Genomic DNA, 16,813 nt, shown 5'->3' with positions numbered 1-16,813 from the left:
AGGGGAGAAAGTACATAAGCACATCAAATACTTCTGAAACAGTGAGTGGAGATTTAGTTCAGAAATTGGGATGCTGGTAACGTCTTTCTTTAATAGGTCTTTTCTGCCATCTAGTGGCTACAGTAGAGATAGACAGTTGAGTGTAAATAGAACACGATGTAGCAACGGTCAGTAAACAATGTGCATATGTTAATTGTTCATAAATTATGAAGATAATCATGATTATGTTTAATAAGCATATTTCATAGATTTTAATAACCAAAATTAGTTGAAGCAATACATCCTATTGTTTGAGAGAATATGGATTTTGGAATCTACCTGTGTTCTTATTTCATCTCTACCTCAGAGCTGCTGTGTAACCTTAGGCAAGTTACATAACCTTCCTAAGACTCAGTTAATAGTAGCAACAACTTCGTGGGTTGTTGTGAGTACTAAATGAGTTAAACCATATAAAATGCTTACCAGTGTGTTTGCCGCTATAGCTCATCTATGTTATCGGTTACTGAGCATTTTTAGAGTGTGGTAGGCACCATGGTAAGTGGTACACTTCTTATTATTCTGATCTTTCTGAAGAAGCTGAAACTCAGAGAGGACACGCCATTTACCATTGGTTGCACTATTTTAAAATTACTAAATGGCAGAATCAGAATCTGAAACTCTCTCATGTTCTTAGTCATGTTTGACATTGCTCTCAATAAAGGCAATTTGATTGTAATGGTAAAAAGAGATAAAATGCCAATTTAAACGCTATTATTACTGAAATCAAACTGAACAATTTATTAAGGTCTGGGCCACACATGGCTCATCTGAATTGTTTCATTTAAGTTTTGATTATATACAGTGATAATTATCTAAGACGTAAAGCACAACTACATAAAATATCTGTTCAATATTTAAAATCTGTTCAATGTCAGAACTTTGGATCTGAAAGAGTATCTTATAGACAATATAGATGAATTTTTTCTATTTTCAAAGAAAAATCTTTTAGTAGACTTTCGAATGAATGAAGAATACATATGTGAATATGCAAAGTACAAATAGTTCAACTCTACCAAGTTTATAATTGTTTTCTGCTTCAACCATTAGATTAAGAGCAGAAAACACAAAACATGGAGTGTTAGTGAAGCAACTATTAACTTTTATTGGTAATTGACCTGTTTTGCTATGGAAAGAAAAAAGACATAATGGGAAATGATTGAAGATAATAAATTTTTCTTCATATTCTCATTTCATATTTCCTTTGATATTCTTAAAATATTTAAAAACCACCTTGTAAGTAGAAAATCTCCATGTACTTAAAATCTCCATGTAAAGGACTGATAAACTTTCTTATTCATAACTATTTGTTTCCTAAAAATAGATGTTTATGCTTAAGAACATATTATTTCCATATTTAAATAAACTTTGGGTGCATAAATATCATTGTAATATACTGAAACAGTAAATTCCATAAAAAATTAATTATTCTGAAATATTATTTTGTAGCTGATTCTATTGTGTTTATTTTTAAACAGCTTGAAATAATGCTGGAGCCCAAGGTCTGGAGAGAAGCTGCTACTCAAGTGTTCTTTGCCTTAGGTCTGGGATTTGGTGGTGTCATTGCCTTTTCAAGCTACAACAAGAGAGACAACAACTGCCACTTTGATGCTGTCCTGGTGTCCTTCATCAATTTTTTCACTTCTGTCCTGGCAACATTGGTGGTGTTTGCAGTTCTGGGCTTCAAAGCAAATGTCATAAATGAGAAATGCATTACACAGTATGAATATTAATTTTCATTTGCCTTTTTTCTTATTTAGTTCTTATTTTGTTATTTATAATTTTATTGATACATGATAGCTATACATATTTATGAGATACATGTGATAGTTCGACACTAACATACAATGTATAGTGGTCAAATCTGGGTAATTGGGATAGTCATCACCTCAAACATTAATCATTTCTTTGTGTTGGGAACATTGCTCATTCATTAGCTTATAACGGCATAGTCATTTACAAACTATACACCAAAGAACTCTTATGTGCTAATTTGTATGTTGTTTTATTTTTCAGAAATTCACAGACGATCATGAAATTTTTGAAAATGGGAAACATTAGTCAGGATATTATTCCCCATCATATCAACCTTTCAGCTGTTACTGCAGAAGATTATCATTTAGTTTATGACATCATTCAAAAAGTGAAAGAAGAAGAGTTTCCTGCTCTTCATCTCAATTCCTGTAAAATTGAAGAAGAGCTAAATAAAGTTAGTAAGCCATGTTTGAGCAATAAAATAATTATCATTCTCTTGAAATATGCATTATCCAGCAGACTCCCTTCAGGAAAAGGGCCTTAAAATGCCCGAAGAAGCTCTTAAGATGCCCAGAGAAGCTCCCGGGCATTATAAGGCCTTCAGAATTTACATTCTTAATTTTAGAGAATATGTTTTCTTAAATGGTAAAGATTTGCTTTATTTTAAAAAGTTATTTCATTGATTGAGCCACAGTAATTTAAAATATGAATATAAAGTGATTTTCATCATAGAATGATGATTAGTCTAAAATCTTTCTTGCTATAATATTCAATACAGAATTAGAATTATGGCTCTCATTTACACATACATTACATGATTGCTTTGATGCATGAATAATATTTAAAATAGCAATTTTAATAGTTGTGTTCCACAAGTCATGATCAAGTTCTTTTATTTTTTGAGCCGTAGTCTCTCTCTGTCGCCCAGGCTGGGGTGCAGTGTTGCGAACTCGGCTCACTGCATCCTCTGCTTCCCAGGTTCAAGCAATTCTCCTGGTCAGCCTCCCAAGTAGCTGGGATTACAGGCACATACCACCACACCTGGCTAATTTTTGTAATTTTAGTAGAGATGGGAGAAGGGGGTTCACCATTTTGGCTAGGCTGGTCTCGAACACTTGACCTCATGATCTGCCCGCCTTGGCCTCCCAAAGTGCTGGGATTACAGGCCTTAGCCACCGTGCCCAACCGATGAAGTTCTTTTTCTTAGCTATGTTGTATTAAATAAGAAATAGGTCACCATTAATAAATGTCCTTATATTGGCTGCCACTGTCTCCCGTATGTCAAAAAGGAAAATATAATGGAGAAATTAGTCACTAATTATTTGCTTTAAGATAGTTAACTGTACTTGAGACTAACATAAAGAATCATGTGTGGATATTATTCATTAAAAAGTAAAGCCATCATTAATATAAAAGCCTTGAATTCCTTAAGGAAATATTTAATTAATTACTAATATACCATTCAAAGTTTTTTTTTTTTAATTCTCATCTATCTTTATGAGACAACACAATCAACTTGAAGTTTGGTTATAGGTACAGTTAGTTAGACAAAGTAAGTTGTTATTTTACAACTCAATATTTGTGATATTTATAAAAATAAACTCACATTAATATTTGCAAGTAATTCAATTTCTCTCTGCCCAATTGGAGTATCTGTCTTTTTATTAATTTTGTTATTAGTTTTGAATGGAAATTCATTGTGTCTTCTGAATTATGAAAACCAGCATATCAACCCAACTTTTTTTTTTTTTTTAATCAGGGAGGTAGGAATATCAGAAGTAAAAAAAGGTGAAGATGTAAGTTTTTTAAATGAAAAATTGGCTTTTTATAATCTACTTATTCTGTTCACATCCTTTTATTTTGCATTTGCTGTTTTCTCTTAAATCAAAACAAGTTTATTATTCATAGTATATATATATATATTTTACAACAATTGATTGAGCCACTTTGAGGTAAGGTAAAACCAAATTTTTAAAATCTTTATATATGAGCCAGAAATAGTTGTATATATATATTTGTATTTATATATCTATGATAATATGTCATTATTCATATTCATAAGCTTTAACAAAACCAAAAATATTATGTATTCTTTAATATAATTTTTCATTCTAGGAGCCTTGTGAAATAGTTAGTATATACAACACAATCGTGTACTCTGTTTATTAATTATAAACAAAATTTCATTATTTGGATCTCCTTGATCTAATTAAATCCAGGTTCAGAGAATGACAACATGATTTATCAGGTTAAGAGCTGACGTGAGCATGTCTATTTCCAGCAGCCCTGGACATTATTCAGAGATCTTTCCTCCTCATTGTTACTGATATATAGAGCCATTGTTTAATAATTATTCTGTACTAATGTTGCTATTTTGTGTATTTTACAGGCTGTCCAGGGGACTGGCTTAGCTTTTATTGCCTTTACAGAAGCGATGACACATTTTCCTGCATCTCCCTTCTGGTCAGTGATGTTTTTCCTCATGCTGGTAAATCTAGGCCTTGGCAGTATGTTTGGAACCATTGAAGGGATTGTCACGCCTATTGTGGACACTTTCAAAGTGAGGAAAGAAATTCTTACTGGTGAGTTTTTTTGTATTTGACTTTTCATTGAACAAAGCCAGGCCATTTTATTCTTGGTGAAAGGTTAGAGGTGAAAACTGGAAAGTCTTATATTTTGAGTTTTATTAATGTCTATTATCACGATTTATTATTGTATACATTGTATAAATTTATTTTATTTTATTTTAATTGTATAAACAATATAATATGGATGTTTTAATATAAATTATATTTTATCATTTATAATAAATATTTATTGTTATAATTAAATAATAGTAATGCATTATCAAGAATGACTGACACTAGAATAAAGTCATGGAGTGTTTGTGTATAATTTTTATACAAGTCAAATAATCATAATTAGAGCAGTTCAGATGCGATATTCCTATCCAAAAAGTGCATAGCTGAAAATGATAAACCTAAATCCAGTTCTCATATACAGCAGCAGTAGTAATTTACTAGTAGTTAATGTCTCCAAGTAGAGAAGAAAATAAAACAATTTATCAATATGGATGGTAGTTAATAGGTCCAATTTACAAGTGATTATTAAAGTACCAGTTTAATGCATCATACTCCCATTTAAGGGCTATAAAGGATAGAAAAGAAATTATAAGAGATATACAAATGTATAAGAAATCTCTTCTCCAGAAACAATAACACTAAAATTAAAATCAGATTGCAGAGATAAGACTTATAGCATGTAAAATACTGATAGCATAATGGATTTTACATATAAGAATTCAAAAGAGTCTAGGTCATCTAAATATATGATGGAACTGTCAGAGAAAGAGATGGAAGTTGAATTGGAAAGAGGAAGGATCTTCTCAAGGGTCAGAGGATAAGTAGTAAACATACATAAATGAAGACAAAGGCAGCAATAAGAAAGCCAACCATACAAGAGTACAGAAACAATACTGGTAAGTGATGTAAAATAAGATTGGATACAAATTTTATAGAGATGACCATGAATGCTGGGCAGTGGTGTGCAATTCCCCAAGGCTCTTTTTTTTTTTTTTTTTTTTTTTTTTTTTAAGACGGAGTCTTGCTCTGTCGCCCAGGCTGGAGTGCAGCAGTGGTGCGATCTCAGCTCACTGCAAGCTCTGCCTCAGCCTCCCGAGTAGCTGGGACTACAGGCGCCCGCCACCACGCTCGGCTAATGTTTTGTATTTTTTTTTAGTAGAGATGGGGTTTCACCGTGTTAGCCAGGATGGTCTCAATCTCCTGACCTCGTGATCCGCCCACCTCGGCTTCCCAAAGTGCTGGGATTACAGGCGTGAGCCACCGCGCCCAGCTCTTTCTTAGCCATAAAAAATTTAGTAATAATTTATGTCTAAATAAGTCTCAAATATATACCTTTATCATTTGCCGCTCTGATAATTATGTCTGTGTTTGTGCATGTGCATGTATGTGCGTGTATAAAACAATTCAATTTCAGCAGTTTGTTCATATTGATAGCTATATATCCACAATTCAGCTGAACAGAAATGAGAAACTGCTTTATATTATTCAAGAAAGTGATTTCTACTTCTTAATATGAAAATCCATATCCTGCCTGACATGCAGGCTAAAGTCATTTTTGTGTTCTTATCATTGCTCACCATATCCAAACTGTCCCCTCCTGTAGTAAAGGGCTTACAGGTTAAGGAAAAAGTAACAGTGGAAAGGGAAAATCACCCAAAGTAGTATTTTCTAAGACCTTCTGGAAGACTTATTTGGAAAGAGCAAAGGGGAATGTACCCTCTTTCCCACTTCTTGTTTTTTGGGATCATACTGATACTTCAAATAGTAGTCGTATTTGACCTCAAAGAAATATTACCTCATTTTCTTTGGTAGGTGTGTTTACTTCTTTATGCAGTAAGATTTAGGCAAATGAATTACTCATTATCTTTTTCCCTCACATCTCCAGCAAAACTCTTACTGTCTGTACCACTTAATAATGCACTTTTTTATATTTGCCTCATAATGGGATGTAATTAGGAGATAGTGAAAGTGACACTGGCTGTTGAGGCAGACAGATTTGGGTGCAGATCCAAACTCTGCTACTTCCAGCTTGAGAATTTAAGCACATTACTTAACGTTCTTCAGGATCATTTCTCTCATCTGTAAACAAAGCAATACATTGTTCAATTGGGATGTTATAAAAATTAAGTGAGAGAATGCAATATTATTTTATACTGTGATAAGCATTTAAATTTAATATGCAGTAGAATCCAAGTAAATGTTACTTTTCTTATTCTACATTGTATGTTTACATACGACATTCATTTCTGTAAGATGTAACTCACAGCACTAGTATAGTACTTAAGAGAGGTAATTTCTTCATGTCACACATACTTGCTGAAATTGTTAGGGAGCGTTCGTATGATTGACTCCGTGGATGTCTTTTTTCCTTAGCTGCCATTACTACTCTACTTCTTTCAAGTTTACTCACCTCTGCCGAAATGTGGTTGAGAAATGGAATGCAGTCATCTTTTACCTTTGGAGGCTTCTCTGCTAATGAACACAAAAGAACAAAGAGTCTAACAAAAATATGGGAATATTATATGAATTTCAAAAACTTTTCTAAGTAGTAGCTGGTCAGAAATTTATGCATCTGTTTCTTAGCTATTACTGGGGAAACTCTTTTTAGATGATTTTTCTTAGATGTTATTTGGATGATCAGATTGCTCAACTCCATTATAATTTGTTTCCAAACTAATCTGTTCAGGCAAGATAAAGATATAAATGTGAATTGTTGCTGAGGTTAAGTCTGGTCAGATTTTTCCACTTATGCTTGAAAAGTAACCATATTTCAATCGAATATATAATACGTATATTTCATAATAATATAAGCCATATTAGTCTCATTATTAATTCAAAAATTTCATCTATATTTCAACACTGTAGAACATTATTAAAGGAATAAATGACCTATAAATATTTGCTGCCTGAAGAAGTCACTTTGCTATTAATTATAGGAATAGAGTATGGAAATTTATACTTTTAAATTTTTCTCTAAACTTTGTCTCATTTATTATTGTATTTGGTAAATGAGTTTCCACAGGCTCAGGGAGATGAATTATTGTCTTAGAATAAATTTGTATGAATGCTGAGCCTACACCCAGGTAACCTAATTCCTAATAGGTTATATGCCATGTATCAGGAAAGGTATTGCCTGTTTATATGATGGACATGTTATAAAAGTTTTGAAAGTTTGAATGTAATAATTTATAATAAAGTTTAAAGGACTTGTCTCTGAATAGAGTCTCATTTTTTCATTTATTTCTTTTGTCTAGTTATCTGTTGTCTTCTGGCATTTTGTATTGGCCTGATATTTGTGCAACGCTCTGGAAATTACTTTGTTACAATGTTTGATGATTATTCTGCTACACTGCCTCTGCTAATTGTAGTCATTTTGGAGAATATTGCTGTATGCTTTGTTTATGGCATAGATAAGTAAGTATATTTGCTTTTACATATTCACTTTTAATCTCTATTTTGAAAACATCAATTATCAATGTTCATTTCATTTAGAAGAGGAAAGAAATGAATAGAGGGAACAATTCTTTAAAAAATCAAACCTTTTGCAGGCTCTTATTGATTCAACAGTTTTGGTAAAGTACATTTCCCTGTTGGGTAAATAGAATTATATAGGATGTAATAGTGTGTAGAATTTTAGAGCTTTGATTTAGTCCTGGTTATCAAAGAGGTAACTTTCAGGATCTAGTAAGTATTGGCAGTGTTCCAAGAACCTTAGGTTCTTTTGAGTTGTTTATTGTTATCTACATTTCACAGATAAAGAAAATCAAGCTTAGAGAGACACCCTGTGACTTGCCTGTCACCCACCTGAACAGCGGCAGTCCTGGGACTTATGTCCATTTCTGTTTAACTCTGAAGCTTATCTCCCAATTATTTTGCTAAACTGATTTATAAGAGGAGTGCATGTGTCACAATGCCTTATATAGCAGGACAATATTGGGAAATGATATTTTCCCAGCTCTGAGGTATATATGACATTTGCTGCACACAAACGTTATATTTATATGGAGTCATTACTTAAATTCTCTATAAGCATAAACAATGAATAAATTCACTATTGATTCATAAATTCATATCAAATATACATATTTTTCACACCAATCAGGTACACTGATGTGAAAAGTATATGTATTTGAAATGATGTGAAGCATGAGAGTTCTCACATTCTAGGACATCAATATCATACTTTCAAGAATTAACCCTCTAATTTCCCATAAAATACCAGTTTTTAGAGCCAGAAAGCACTAGTAAAAATAATTTGCTAATCTGGGTACTAGAATATTTTCACTGATAGTTCTAATTTGAGTTTAGCTATATGTCATCCAATTTATAAGAATAAAAATTTATCCAAAAAAAAAAAAAAGAAAAAGACCTTTGGAGGATTTGTCCAATACTTTTTATAGTCACTGTCTCTAATCACATGTATGGACTGAGAGGTAGTAAGATCACCAAGCTCATTACAGCCCTATGTAAAGTAGTAATGCATGCACCTTCAGTGAAGACCAGAGTCCTTTTAAGCAGCATAAAGAATATTGTGGGTATTGAATGAGCTTTGTAACAAAGCTTACAGAATGTTTTTTTGTGGTTGCCAAAAGCTCCAGGCCAGGAAGCTTAGGAGAACTTACATTTAATAATAATGTACTGTATAATAATAGTAGTAATAGCTCTTAGCGTATAATGCAGCAATCATGCTACTTGATATTTACCCAAAGGAGTTGAAAACTTATGCCCACTTAAAATTCTGCACATGGGTGTTTATAGCGACTATATTCATAATTGCCCAAACTTGGAGGCAACCAAGATATCCTTTAGTAGGTAAATGGATAAATAAACTGTGATACATCCAGACAATGAAATATTATTCAATCCATGAAAAGACACAGAGGAAATTTTAATGCACATTACTTAGTGAAAAAAGTCACATAAGAAAAGTTACATATTGTAAGATTCCCCTATATTATAGTATGGAAAAGGTGAAACTATGGGGACAGTAAAAATATCAGCAGTTGACAGGGGTTGGACCAGATCCAGGGATGTATAGGCTGAGCACAGAATGTTTAGGGCAGTGAAACTACTCTGTGTGACACTGTAATGGTGGACACACGTCATTATACATTTGTCCAAACCCAGAGAATGTACTACACAAACAGTGAATTCTAGTGTAAACTGTGGGCTCTAGGTAGTAATAATGTGTTAACTTACGTAGGTTCATCAATTGTAACCAATATTCCACTCTCGTGGGGGATGCTGATAATGGAGGAGGTTATGCACGTATATTGGTAGGAGCTATATGGGAAATCTCTCTACTTTCAGCTCAATTTTGCTGTGAACCTAAAATTGCTGTTAAAAAATAAAGTGTGTAATCAAAAAATACTCCTTCTTAACTAACATGATCCATATCTTATAGATGGGAAACTGCCCCTTCTTTTACAGGAGGATACAATATGTTAGCTGTAGAGCCAGTACTGTAACCTTGACCTTCATTTCAAGGCCAGGTTTCTCTAAGCTTTACTAGGCTACTCAAAACTCGTAACCTGTACCATGATGGAATTTGATACTGTTTTTGGACTGATCTGTAAATAAATACATTTGTAATTTAGATTTCCATTTAGACAGTTCATTATTCATGATAGACTTACTGAAGAATCTCTCTTTTTAATGCTAGTGTTCCTGAATAACACTATTTATAACAACAGAAGAAAAAATACTACTACTAATAGATGCATCTGTCGATTTTGTACCATATGTGAGGTAGTATGCTAAGCATCCATTGTTTATGGTTCTAGTAATAACCCTCAAAAGGTGGGTATTACATTATCTTTTTGGAAAATGCCAAAAATGAAGCTTAGAGAGATTAAGATATACATCAAAAGAACACAGAACTTTGATCTGAAATGAGGTCTCTTGGTCTTCAAAGTTCATATTTTTTCTAAAGGGCAGGTATAGAATTCTTACATTGAAGATGTCCTTTAAGGTTCTGGAGCAACTTGGAAGAAATAAAAAAGGGAGGAGAAACATAGAGATTAAGACTGGGCCAGGTGTGGTGGCTCACGCCTGTAATCCCAACACTTTGGGAGGCCAAGGTGGGCAGATCACTTGAGTTCAGGAGATCGAGACCAGTCTGACCAACATGGTGAAATGCCATCTCTACTAAAAATACAAAAATTAGCTGGGCATGATGGTGGTCGCCTGTAATCCCAGCTACTCGGGAGGCTGAGGCAGGAGAATTGCTTGAACCTGGGAAGACGAGGTTGCAGTGAGTCGAGATTGTGCCACTGTACTCCAGCCTGGGCAACAGGTGAGACTCTGTCTCAAAAAAAAAAAAAAAAGAAAAAGAAAGAATGTACTCAAGAGACATAACAATTCATAACAATTAGTTATTATATGTAGACGTTTTTAAAAATTCAGAATGTAAAAAGAAGTTAAGAGTACAGAAAATACAACATTGATTAGGTATATTTGATAATATTAAGGAATTATTATTATGCTTTTAATGCTGTGATATTAAGGAATTATTACTTTTACTAATTATTACTAAAGTAATAGTAAAATTATTAGTAAAAGTAATTAGTAAAATTATTTACTAATAAGTAATTATTACTAAAAGTAATAATTCCTTGATAGCATAGTATTAATAGCATAGTAATAATTCCTTAATATATAATTACTTAATATTTCTTAATAATAATTAAGCAATAATTACTAAAAGAAATAATTTCTAAATAATTCCTTTTTGTAATTATTACTTGTATTACTAAAAAAGAGACAAGAAATTTTTAATGTACTGAAAATATTTTGTTTATAGAATAGAAAGTTATCAGTAGAAGGAGAAATCAATAATTGGCTTAAGAGAGCTTTCCCTAAATAAAAATTATAGTACTTACCTGGCTTCATTTTACTTTATAGTCATCTTCCAAGAGGAACTTTGATACAGTATAAAATGTCATAGGGTATCCATGGTAAATGTTTGTCAGACCATTAATATAATGCACATTTTTAAGGTTTAGCAATATTAAATTAAGGAATAATTAAATACTTTCTTTTTATTCAGGTTTATGGAAGACCTAAAAGATATGCTGGGCTTTGCTCCCAGCAGATATTACTACTATATGTGGAAATATGTTTCTCCTCTAATGCTATTATCATTGCTAATAGCTAGTGTTGTGAATATGGGATTAAGTCCTCCTGGCTATAATGCATGGATTGAAGATAAGGTAAATACAAAATAAGGGAATTACATTTTTAAAAGACATATAAAAAGCTTTTTTAGAGGGCTTTTTCTTTTGTCTCCATCACAGTATTTTTTGCTGTTTAATGAATGGCATAGCTTTTATGCAAGGATATGAGATTTACGTTTGTGCCCTGCCGCGAGCATGTGATTTTTTAAATACATTGTGGATGTTTTCAACACATGTGAAACACTGACCTTGACCTTAATAAGCAGATATATCCATCTTAACAATGATGAACCAATAATTACTTGGCCTTTGATCCTAGAAAACATATTAATCAAAACTCCAGAAATATTTTAATATATGAATTTATTAAGTTGTACCCCAGGCGAGGTGCAGTGACTCATACCTATAATCCCAACACTTTTGGAGGCCAAGGCAAAAGCATCACTTGAGGCCAGCAGCTTGAGAGCAGCCTGTGCAACATAGAGAATCCCTGTCTCTACAAAAGATGAAAAGATTAGCTGGGCATGGTAGCACACGCCTATAGTCCTAGCTACTCGTCAGGCTGAGGCTGAAGGATAGCTTGAGCCTAGGAGTTGAAGGTTAAAGTGAGCTATGATTACCACTGCACTCCAGCCTGTGTGACTATCAATCAATCAATCAATCAATAAACAAATAAATAAATAAAAATTGTATCCCAGATTCTATATAATGATGAAAAATATATATTAGCAAAGTACACAATTTAAAATAAGTAAATTTTGAAGTAAAGTTCTGTTACTATTTTTATATTAGCAATAACTATTTCAATTTCTATTCTCAAGCTGAATAATAATGTAATCATTAGGTATATGTCAGCTGTTATAAAATCAAAATGCTTATTTTCAGAGATACCTCTGACCTTTAACTATCCTATTGTTAATAATTCTAGACAGAGGCATAAACAAATCTGTTCTCTCACCAAAACCCTTGGGGCCAGATGTGCTTCAAAAGTTTGGTTTTCAGATTTTAGAAAGATATATGACACATTTAAGAGGTATCTATTGCTTAGTAACAAACTACCCTGAAATTTAATGGCTAAGAGCAACATTGATTTATTATTTCTTACAGGCTGAGCTGAGCAGTTCTTCTTCTTTTCTTGCCTGGGCTAACTCAAGCAGTTGCATTCAGCTTGGAGGAGAGCTGGGCTCTCTCTTTAGGTGGTCTTTCACTTATAACGTTTCCAAGCATCATGGATTCAGGGCAACATTCTAAGAAAGAAGCAGAAATTGGAAGGCCTTTAAGGGCTAGTCTTGGAAGCTGCTGAGTGTCACTTCCACTGCTTTCTACTGGTCAAAGCAAGTCACAAAGCCAGCCCAGATTCTTCGCTTACAAACTTGAAGCAAGTACAATATTTTATGTATGTGCAAAGAAAGATAGATTACTAATAATTATTATTTTCTTCTTTAACAGGCATCTGAAGAATTTCTGAGCTATCCAACGTGGGGACTGGTTGTTTGTGTCTCTCTGGTTGTCTTTGCAATACTCCCGGTCCCTGTAGTCTTCATTGTTCGTCGCTTCAACCTTATAGATGATAGTTCTGGTAATTTAGCATCTGTGACCTATAAGAGAGGAAGGGTCCTGAACGAGCCTGTGAACTTAGAGGGCGATGATACAAGCCTCATTCATGGAAAAATATCAAGCGAGATGCCATCTCCAAATTTTGGTAAAAATATTTATCGAAAACAGAGTGGATCCCCAACTCTGGATACTGCTCCCAATGGACGGTACGGAATAGGGTACTTGATGGCAGATATTATGCCAGATATGCCAGAATCTGATTTGTAGCTGGGGGAAAAGTCAGTGGGTTTTATTTGGTTCATTTTTACCAATGAACATTGGCCCTAGTAAGAGAAGCATTAGGCTTCACTTATCAGAGGGCAATCTCAGGTGTTCCGTGGCTGTGATCTTTAATCCTAACAGTATATATCAGTTCAACTTGAGCATTCTTCTGGATTCTTTGGTTTACATTTGTGCAGAAAGGATTGCAGACAAATCTTAGGAGGGCTGAGGTACATGTTTGCCAGGATTTTTTTAAAAGTACATTTGGTGTATTTTCAAATATTTCTATCTCTTAAAAAAATGGTATTACCTCAGTTTCTAATAATTTCTGGGTTTAGCAGTGTTGGCAATTAAAAATGGTATACCTTAAAATTTATAAGTTTGCCTTCAGGGTAACTTCCAGGATCACAATGAGCAGTTCTATAAGTGGGTGCCTCTCAGCACATTTCCATGAATATATTATGTAGATAGGCTGTATTGATTTTAGTAGCATTGATACCTTCTTAGGCAATTAGTTGAAGAAAACTGCAAAATATTTTCTTATGTAATAGCTGTATAGAGCAATAGCATCAAAGCATGAGAAGGCACTAATGCTGGGATGAAAGATGAGATTCAGAGGTGACTGAGAATCATGTGAGTGATGGCTGTATATTTTGTGTAAAATATATGTGTGAAAATGAACTAAGAGTGAGTAACTCAGCACTCTCAAGAATTATGCAGATTCTGCATTTTTCTTATGCCGTGTGCCTAAAAACCTACTTGATATTTATTGTGGTTTCAAGATTATTCATAGTATATTTATACAATATACTTGCAATGCATTTAAGTACTTAAAGTACTGATTTGAAAACTTGAAGCAAGATAGCATTTTAATTAATATATTTCTGTTTTGCTTCTGTTTTATGCAAATATAAATCATTTTTAAGTGATTGTTAAAATTGTAATGCATTACATTTTAATCTACAAATAAACAAAGTTTAAAAATGATGTTTGTTTTTCACATTGATTTTCTTTGTATCACCTGAACTGGATTGTCTTTCATTTCAGTCAGCACTTAGGCATTTCATAATAACTAAACATCACATTCCAAGTGGGATTAATTACATTAATTGAATAGAGTTACCACCGCTTCAGAGACAAAGGAAAAATAGAGTATTATGGTTCGATGGTGTTCTTATGTAGTCTTATGATTCTTGGAAAAGTACTTACAGCCTCCCAAGAAACCATGTGTACAATTGACTGCTTGCTGATTCAATATTGTCTGCAAAGTATAAAAGACTATGATTTTTAAATAAAACTTGTATATATGAAATTGGATAGAGCAGAGGAACCTCACTGAGTGCCCTCTAGTTAAAAATCTTTCATTTATCCTACCACCAGATCGTTACATTTTTAAAACAATGATGGATATAGCAGCAAAATAGATCAGGTAATACACATGCCATATCTATTGATTTATTTCAGCCAGTATTCTCGCTCTGCTATAGATAGATGTTAATAAACAGTATCACAGCATTTAAAATATTAATTCCACTGGTGCATAAATTTTTAGTCTTTCAAAATATATTCATGAATATTGTGTTTTGTATCCCTTTAAAAATGTTTAATATTTTATAAATAGGCAGTATATGCACATTATACAAAACTAAAAAATTATGACAATTCAGTGTGAAGTAAGTTCTCATCCAACATTTCTTCTAGCCATCCGTTGTCCACCTTTAAAGGCAATCACCATTGCCAGTTTCTTCTGTATCCGTCTGGAAATACAATATATTGCATAAATGACAGCATTCTATATTCTCTCTTCTATATCTTACCTATTTCTGTGAATAATTTATTTTGGACAGCATTTTATTATGAATACTCACAAATGTGCTTCATTATTTCAGAAGCTGAAGTAATAAAAATTTTGTTTATTTTTGTGTTGAGGCAATATTTTTATATGGTACCCTAATCTTTAATGCTTAACCTGCCAGACTTTAACAGTAACACAATAATGTACTGCCAAATAGCACCATTCTTCTTCTCTCGCTCTTTTGCCATGGAGGCTCTTAAAAAAAATAAGTATATATCTAAGGCGTACAACATGCTGTTCTGACGTATATAAATATAGTGAAAGCAAATAAAGTATATATCTAAGGTGTACAATATGCTGTTTTGCTATACATAAACATAGTTGCAGTGATTAACTTGTCCATCATCTCCCATAGTTACGTTTTCTGGTGGCAAGTGCACCTAAAATCTATTCTTTTAGCAATTTTTTCAGTATTCAATGCAATATTATTAACTATTATTTTCATGTTTTACATGAGACCTCTAGAGTTATTCATCCTATATAACTTTGAATCTTTTGAGCTACTTCTCCCCAGTTTCACCTTCTTCCCACTCCTGGTAATCAACTGTTCTACTCTCTGTTTCCATATACTTGACTTTTTTTTTTTTTTTTTAACGTTTCTACATATAAGTGAGGTCATGCTATATTTCTTTCTGTGTCTGGCTTACTTCACTTAGCATAATGTTCTCTGAGTTTATCCATGCTTTCGCAAATGGTATAATATTCCATTGTGTATATATGTCACAATTTCTTTGTTCATTCATCCATTGATCGACACTTAAATTGTTTCCATATCTTGGCTATTATGAATAATGCTGCAATGCACGTGGGAGCACAGATCTTTCTATGAAGTGCTGATTTCATTTCCTTTTGATATAATCTACAATTTGGGTACCTGCCTTGCACTAGGAATTATTTCTCCATCCTTCTATTCACTGAGTAATATGAACAATGCAGGAATCTTATTTTTGAATTGAAATAGAATTTAAAACCCTTATTATGGTTTCACTTGGCAGATAAGGAAATCTGGCCAAAGAAGTTAAAGAAAAATGAACAAAGTTATCTTCTTTTTGCTTCCTTCATGCAGTCAGTTCTTCAACTGTACACTTATTTATTGATTTATTCACTCAGGTTCTATTAACTAAAATTCTAACTTATTCTAAGTACTTTATGCAAGACACCATTATAATTAGAGTATAAATGCTCTTCATTATTTTCCATTTTCTCTTCTTTGCTAGTGAGACCTGCTACCTGCCTTTTCCCAGGCAATGTAAGAGTTAATCAACAAATGGTAGTTTGAAATAGCCTTCTCTATACTGTAAAATTTGAGGCTTTTGAATTTGTATTACTTTCCACTACTTCTATAAACTCTGGCCTAAAGTTGCACCTCCATGTGATGTAGCCAAGATTTGTCTGTCTTCAAACAGAAAGTAGACTAAGGACTGTGACGGGAGGGATAATAAAGTAGAAGAAAAGGATGAGGGGGTGGAGCAAGATGGTGGAATAGAAGCCTACACCTTTTATCTTCCTTGCAGGAACACCAAATTTTAACAACTGCATGTACACAGAAAAGCACGATCACAAGAACAAAAAAATCAGGTGAACATTCACAA

General features: G+C 33.1%; 1 protein-coding gene across 1 annotated transcript in view; it reads left to right on the top strand.

The window, feature by feature from the left end:
- The window catches only part of SLC6A15 (solute carrier family 6 member 15), a 53,278-nt gene extending 38,925 nt beyond the window's left edge, over positions 1-14,353 (top strand). Inside the window, 6 exon segments of the mRNA NM_001133974.1 lie at positions 1,515-1,756; positions 2,053-2,245; positions 4,181-4,373; positions 7,628-7,787; positions 11,422-11,584; positions 12,998-14,353. Coding sequence (NP_001127446.1) covers positions 1,515-1,756; positions 2,053-2,245; positions 4,181-4,373; positions 7,628-7,787; positions 11,422-11,584; positions 12,998-13,372 — 1,326 coding nt within the window. The 3' untranslated portion in view covers positions 13,373-14,353.
- Positions 14,354-16,813: the final 2,460 nt, after the last annotated feature.

This window comes from Pongo abelii, chromosome 10, assembly GCF_028885655.2.
Source record: "Pongo abelii isolate AG06213 chromosome 10, NHGRI_mPonAbe1-v2.0_pri, whole genome shotgun sequence".
Lineage (NCBI taxonomy): Eukaryota > Metazoa > Chordata > Mammalia > Primates > Hominidae > Pongo > Pongo abelii.
This window is presented reverse-complemented; position numbering and strand designations above follow the sequence as displayed.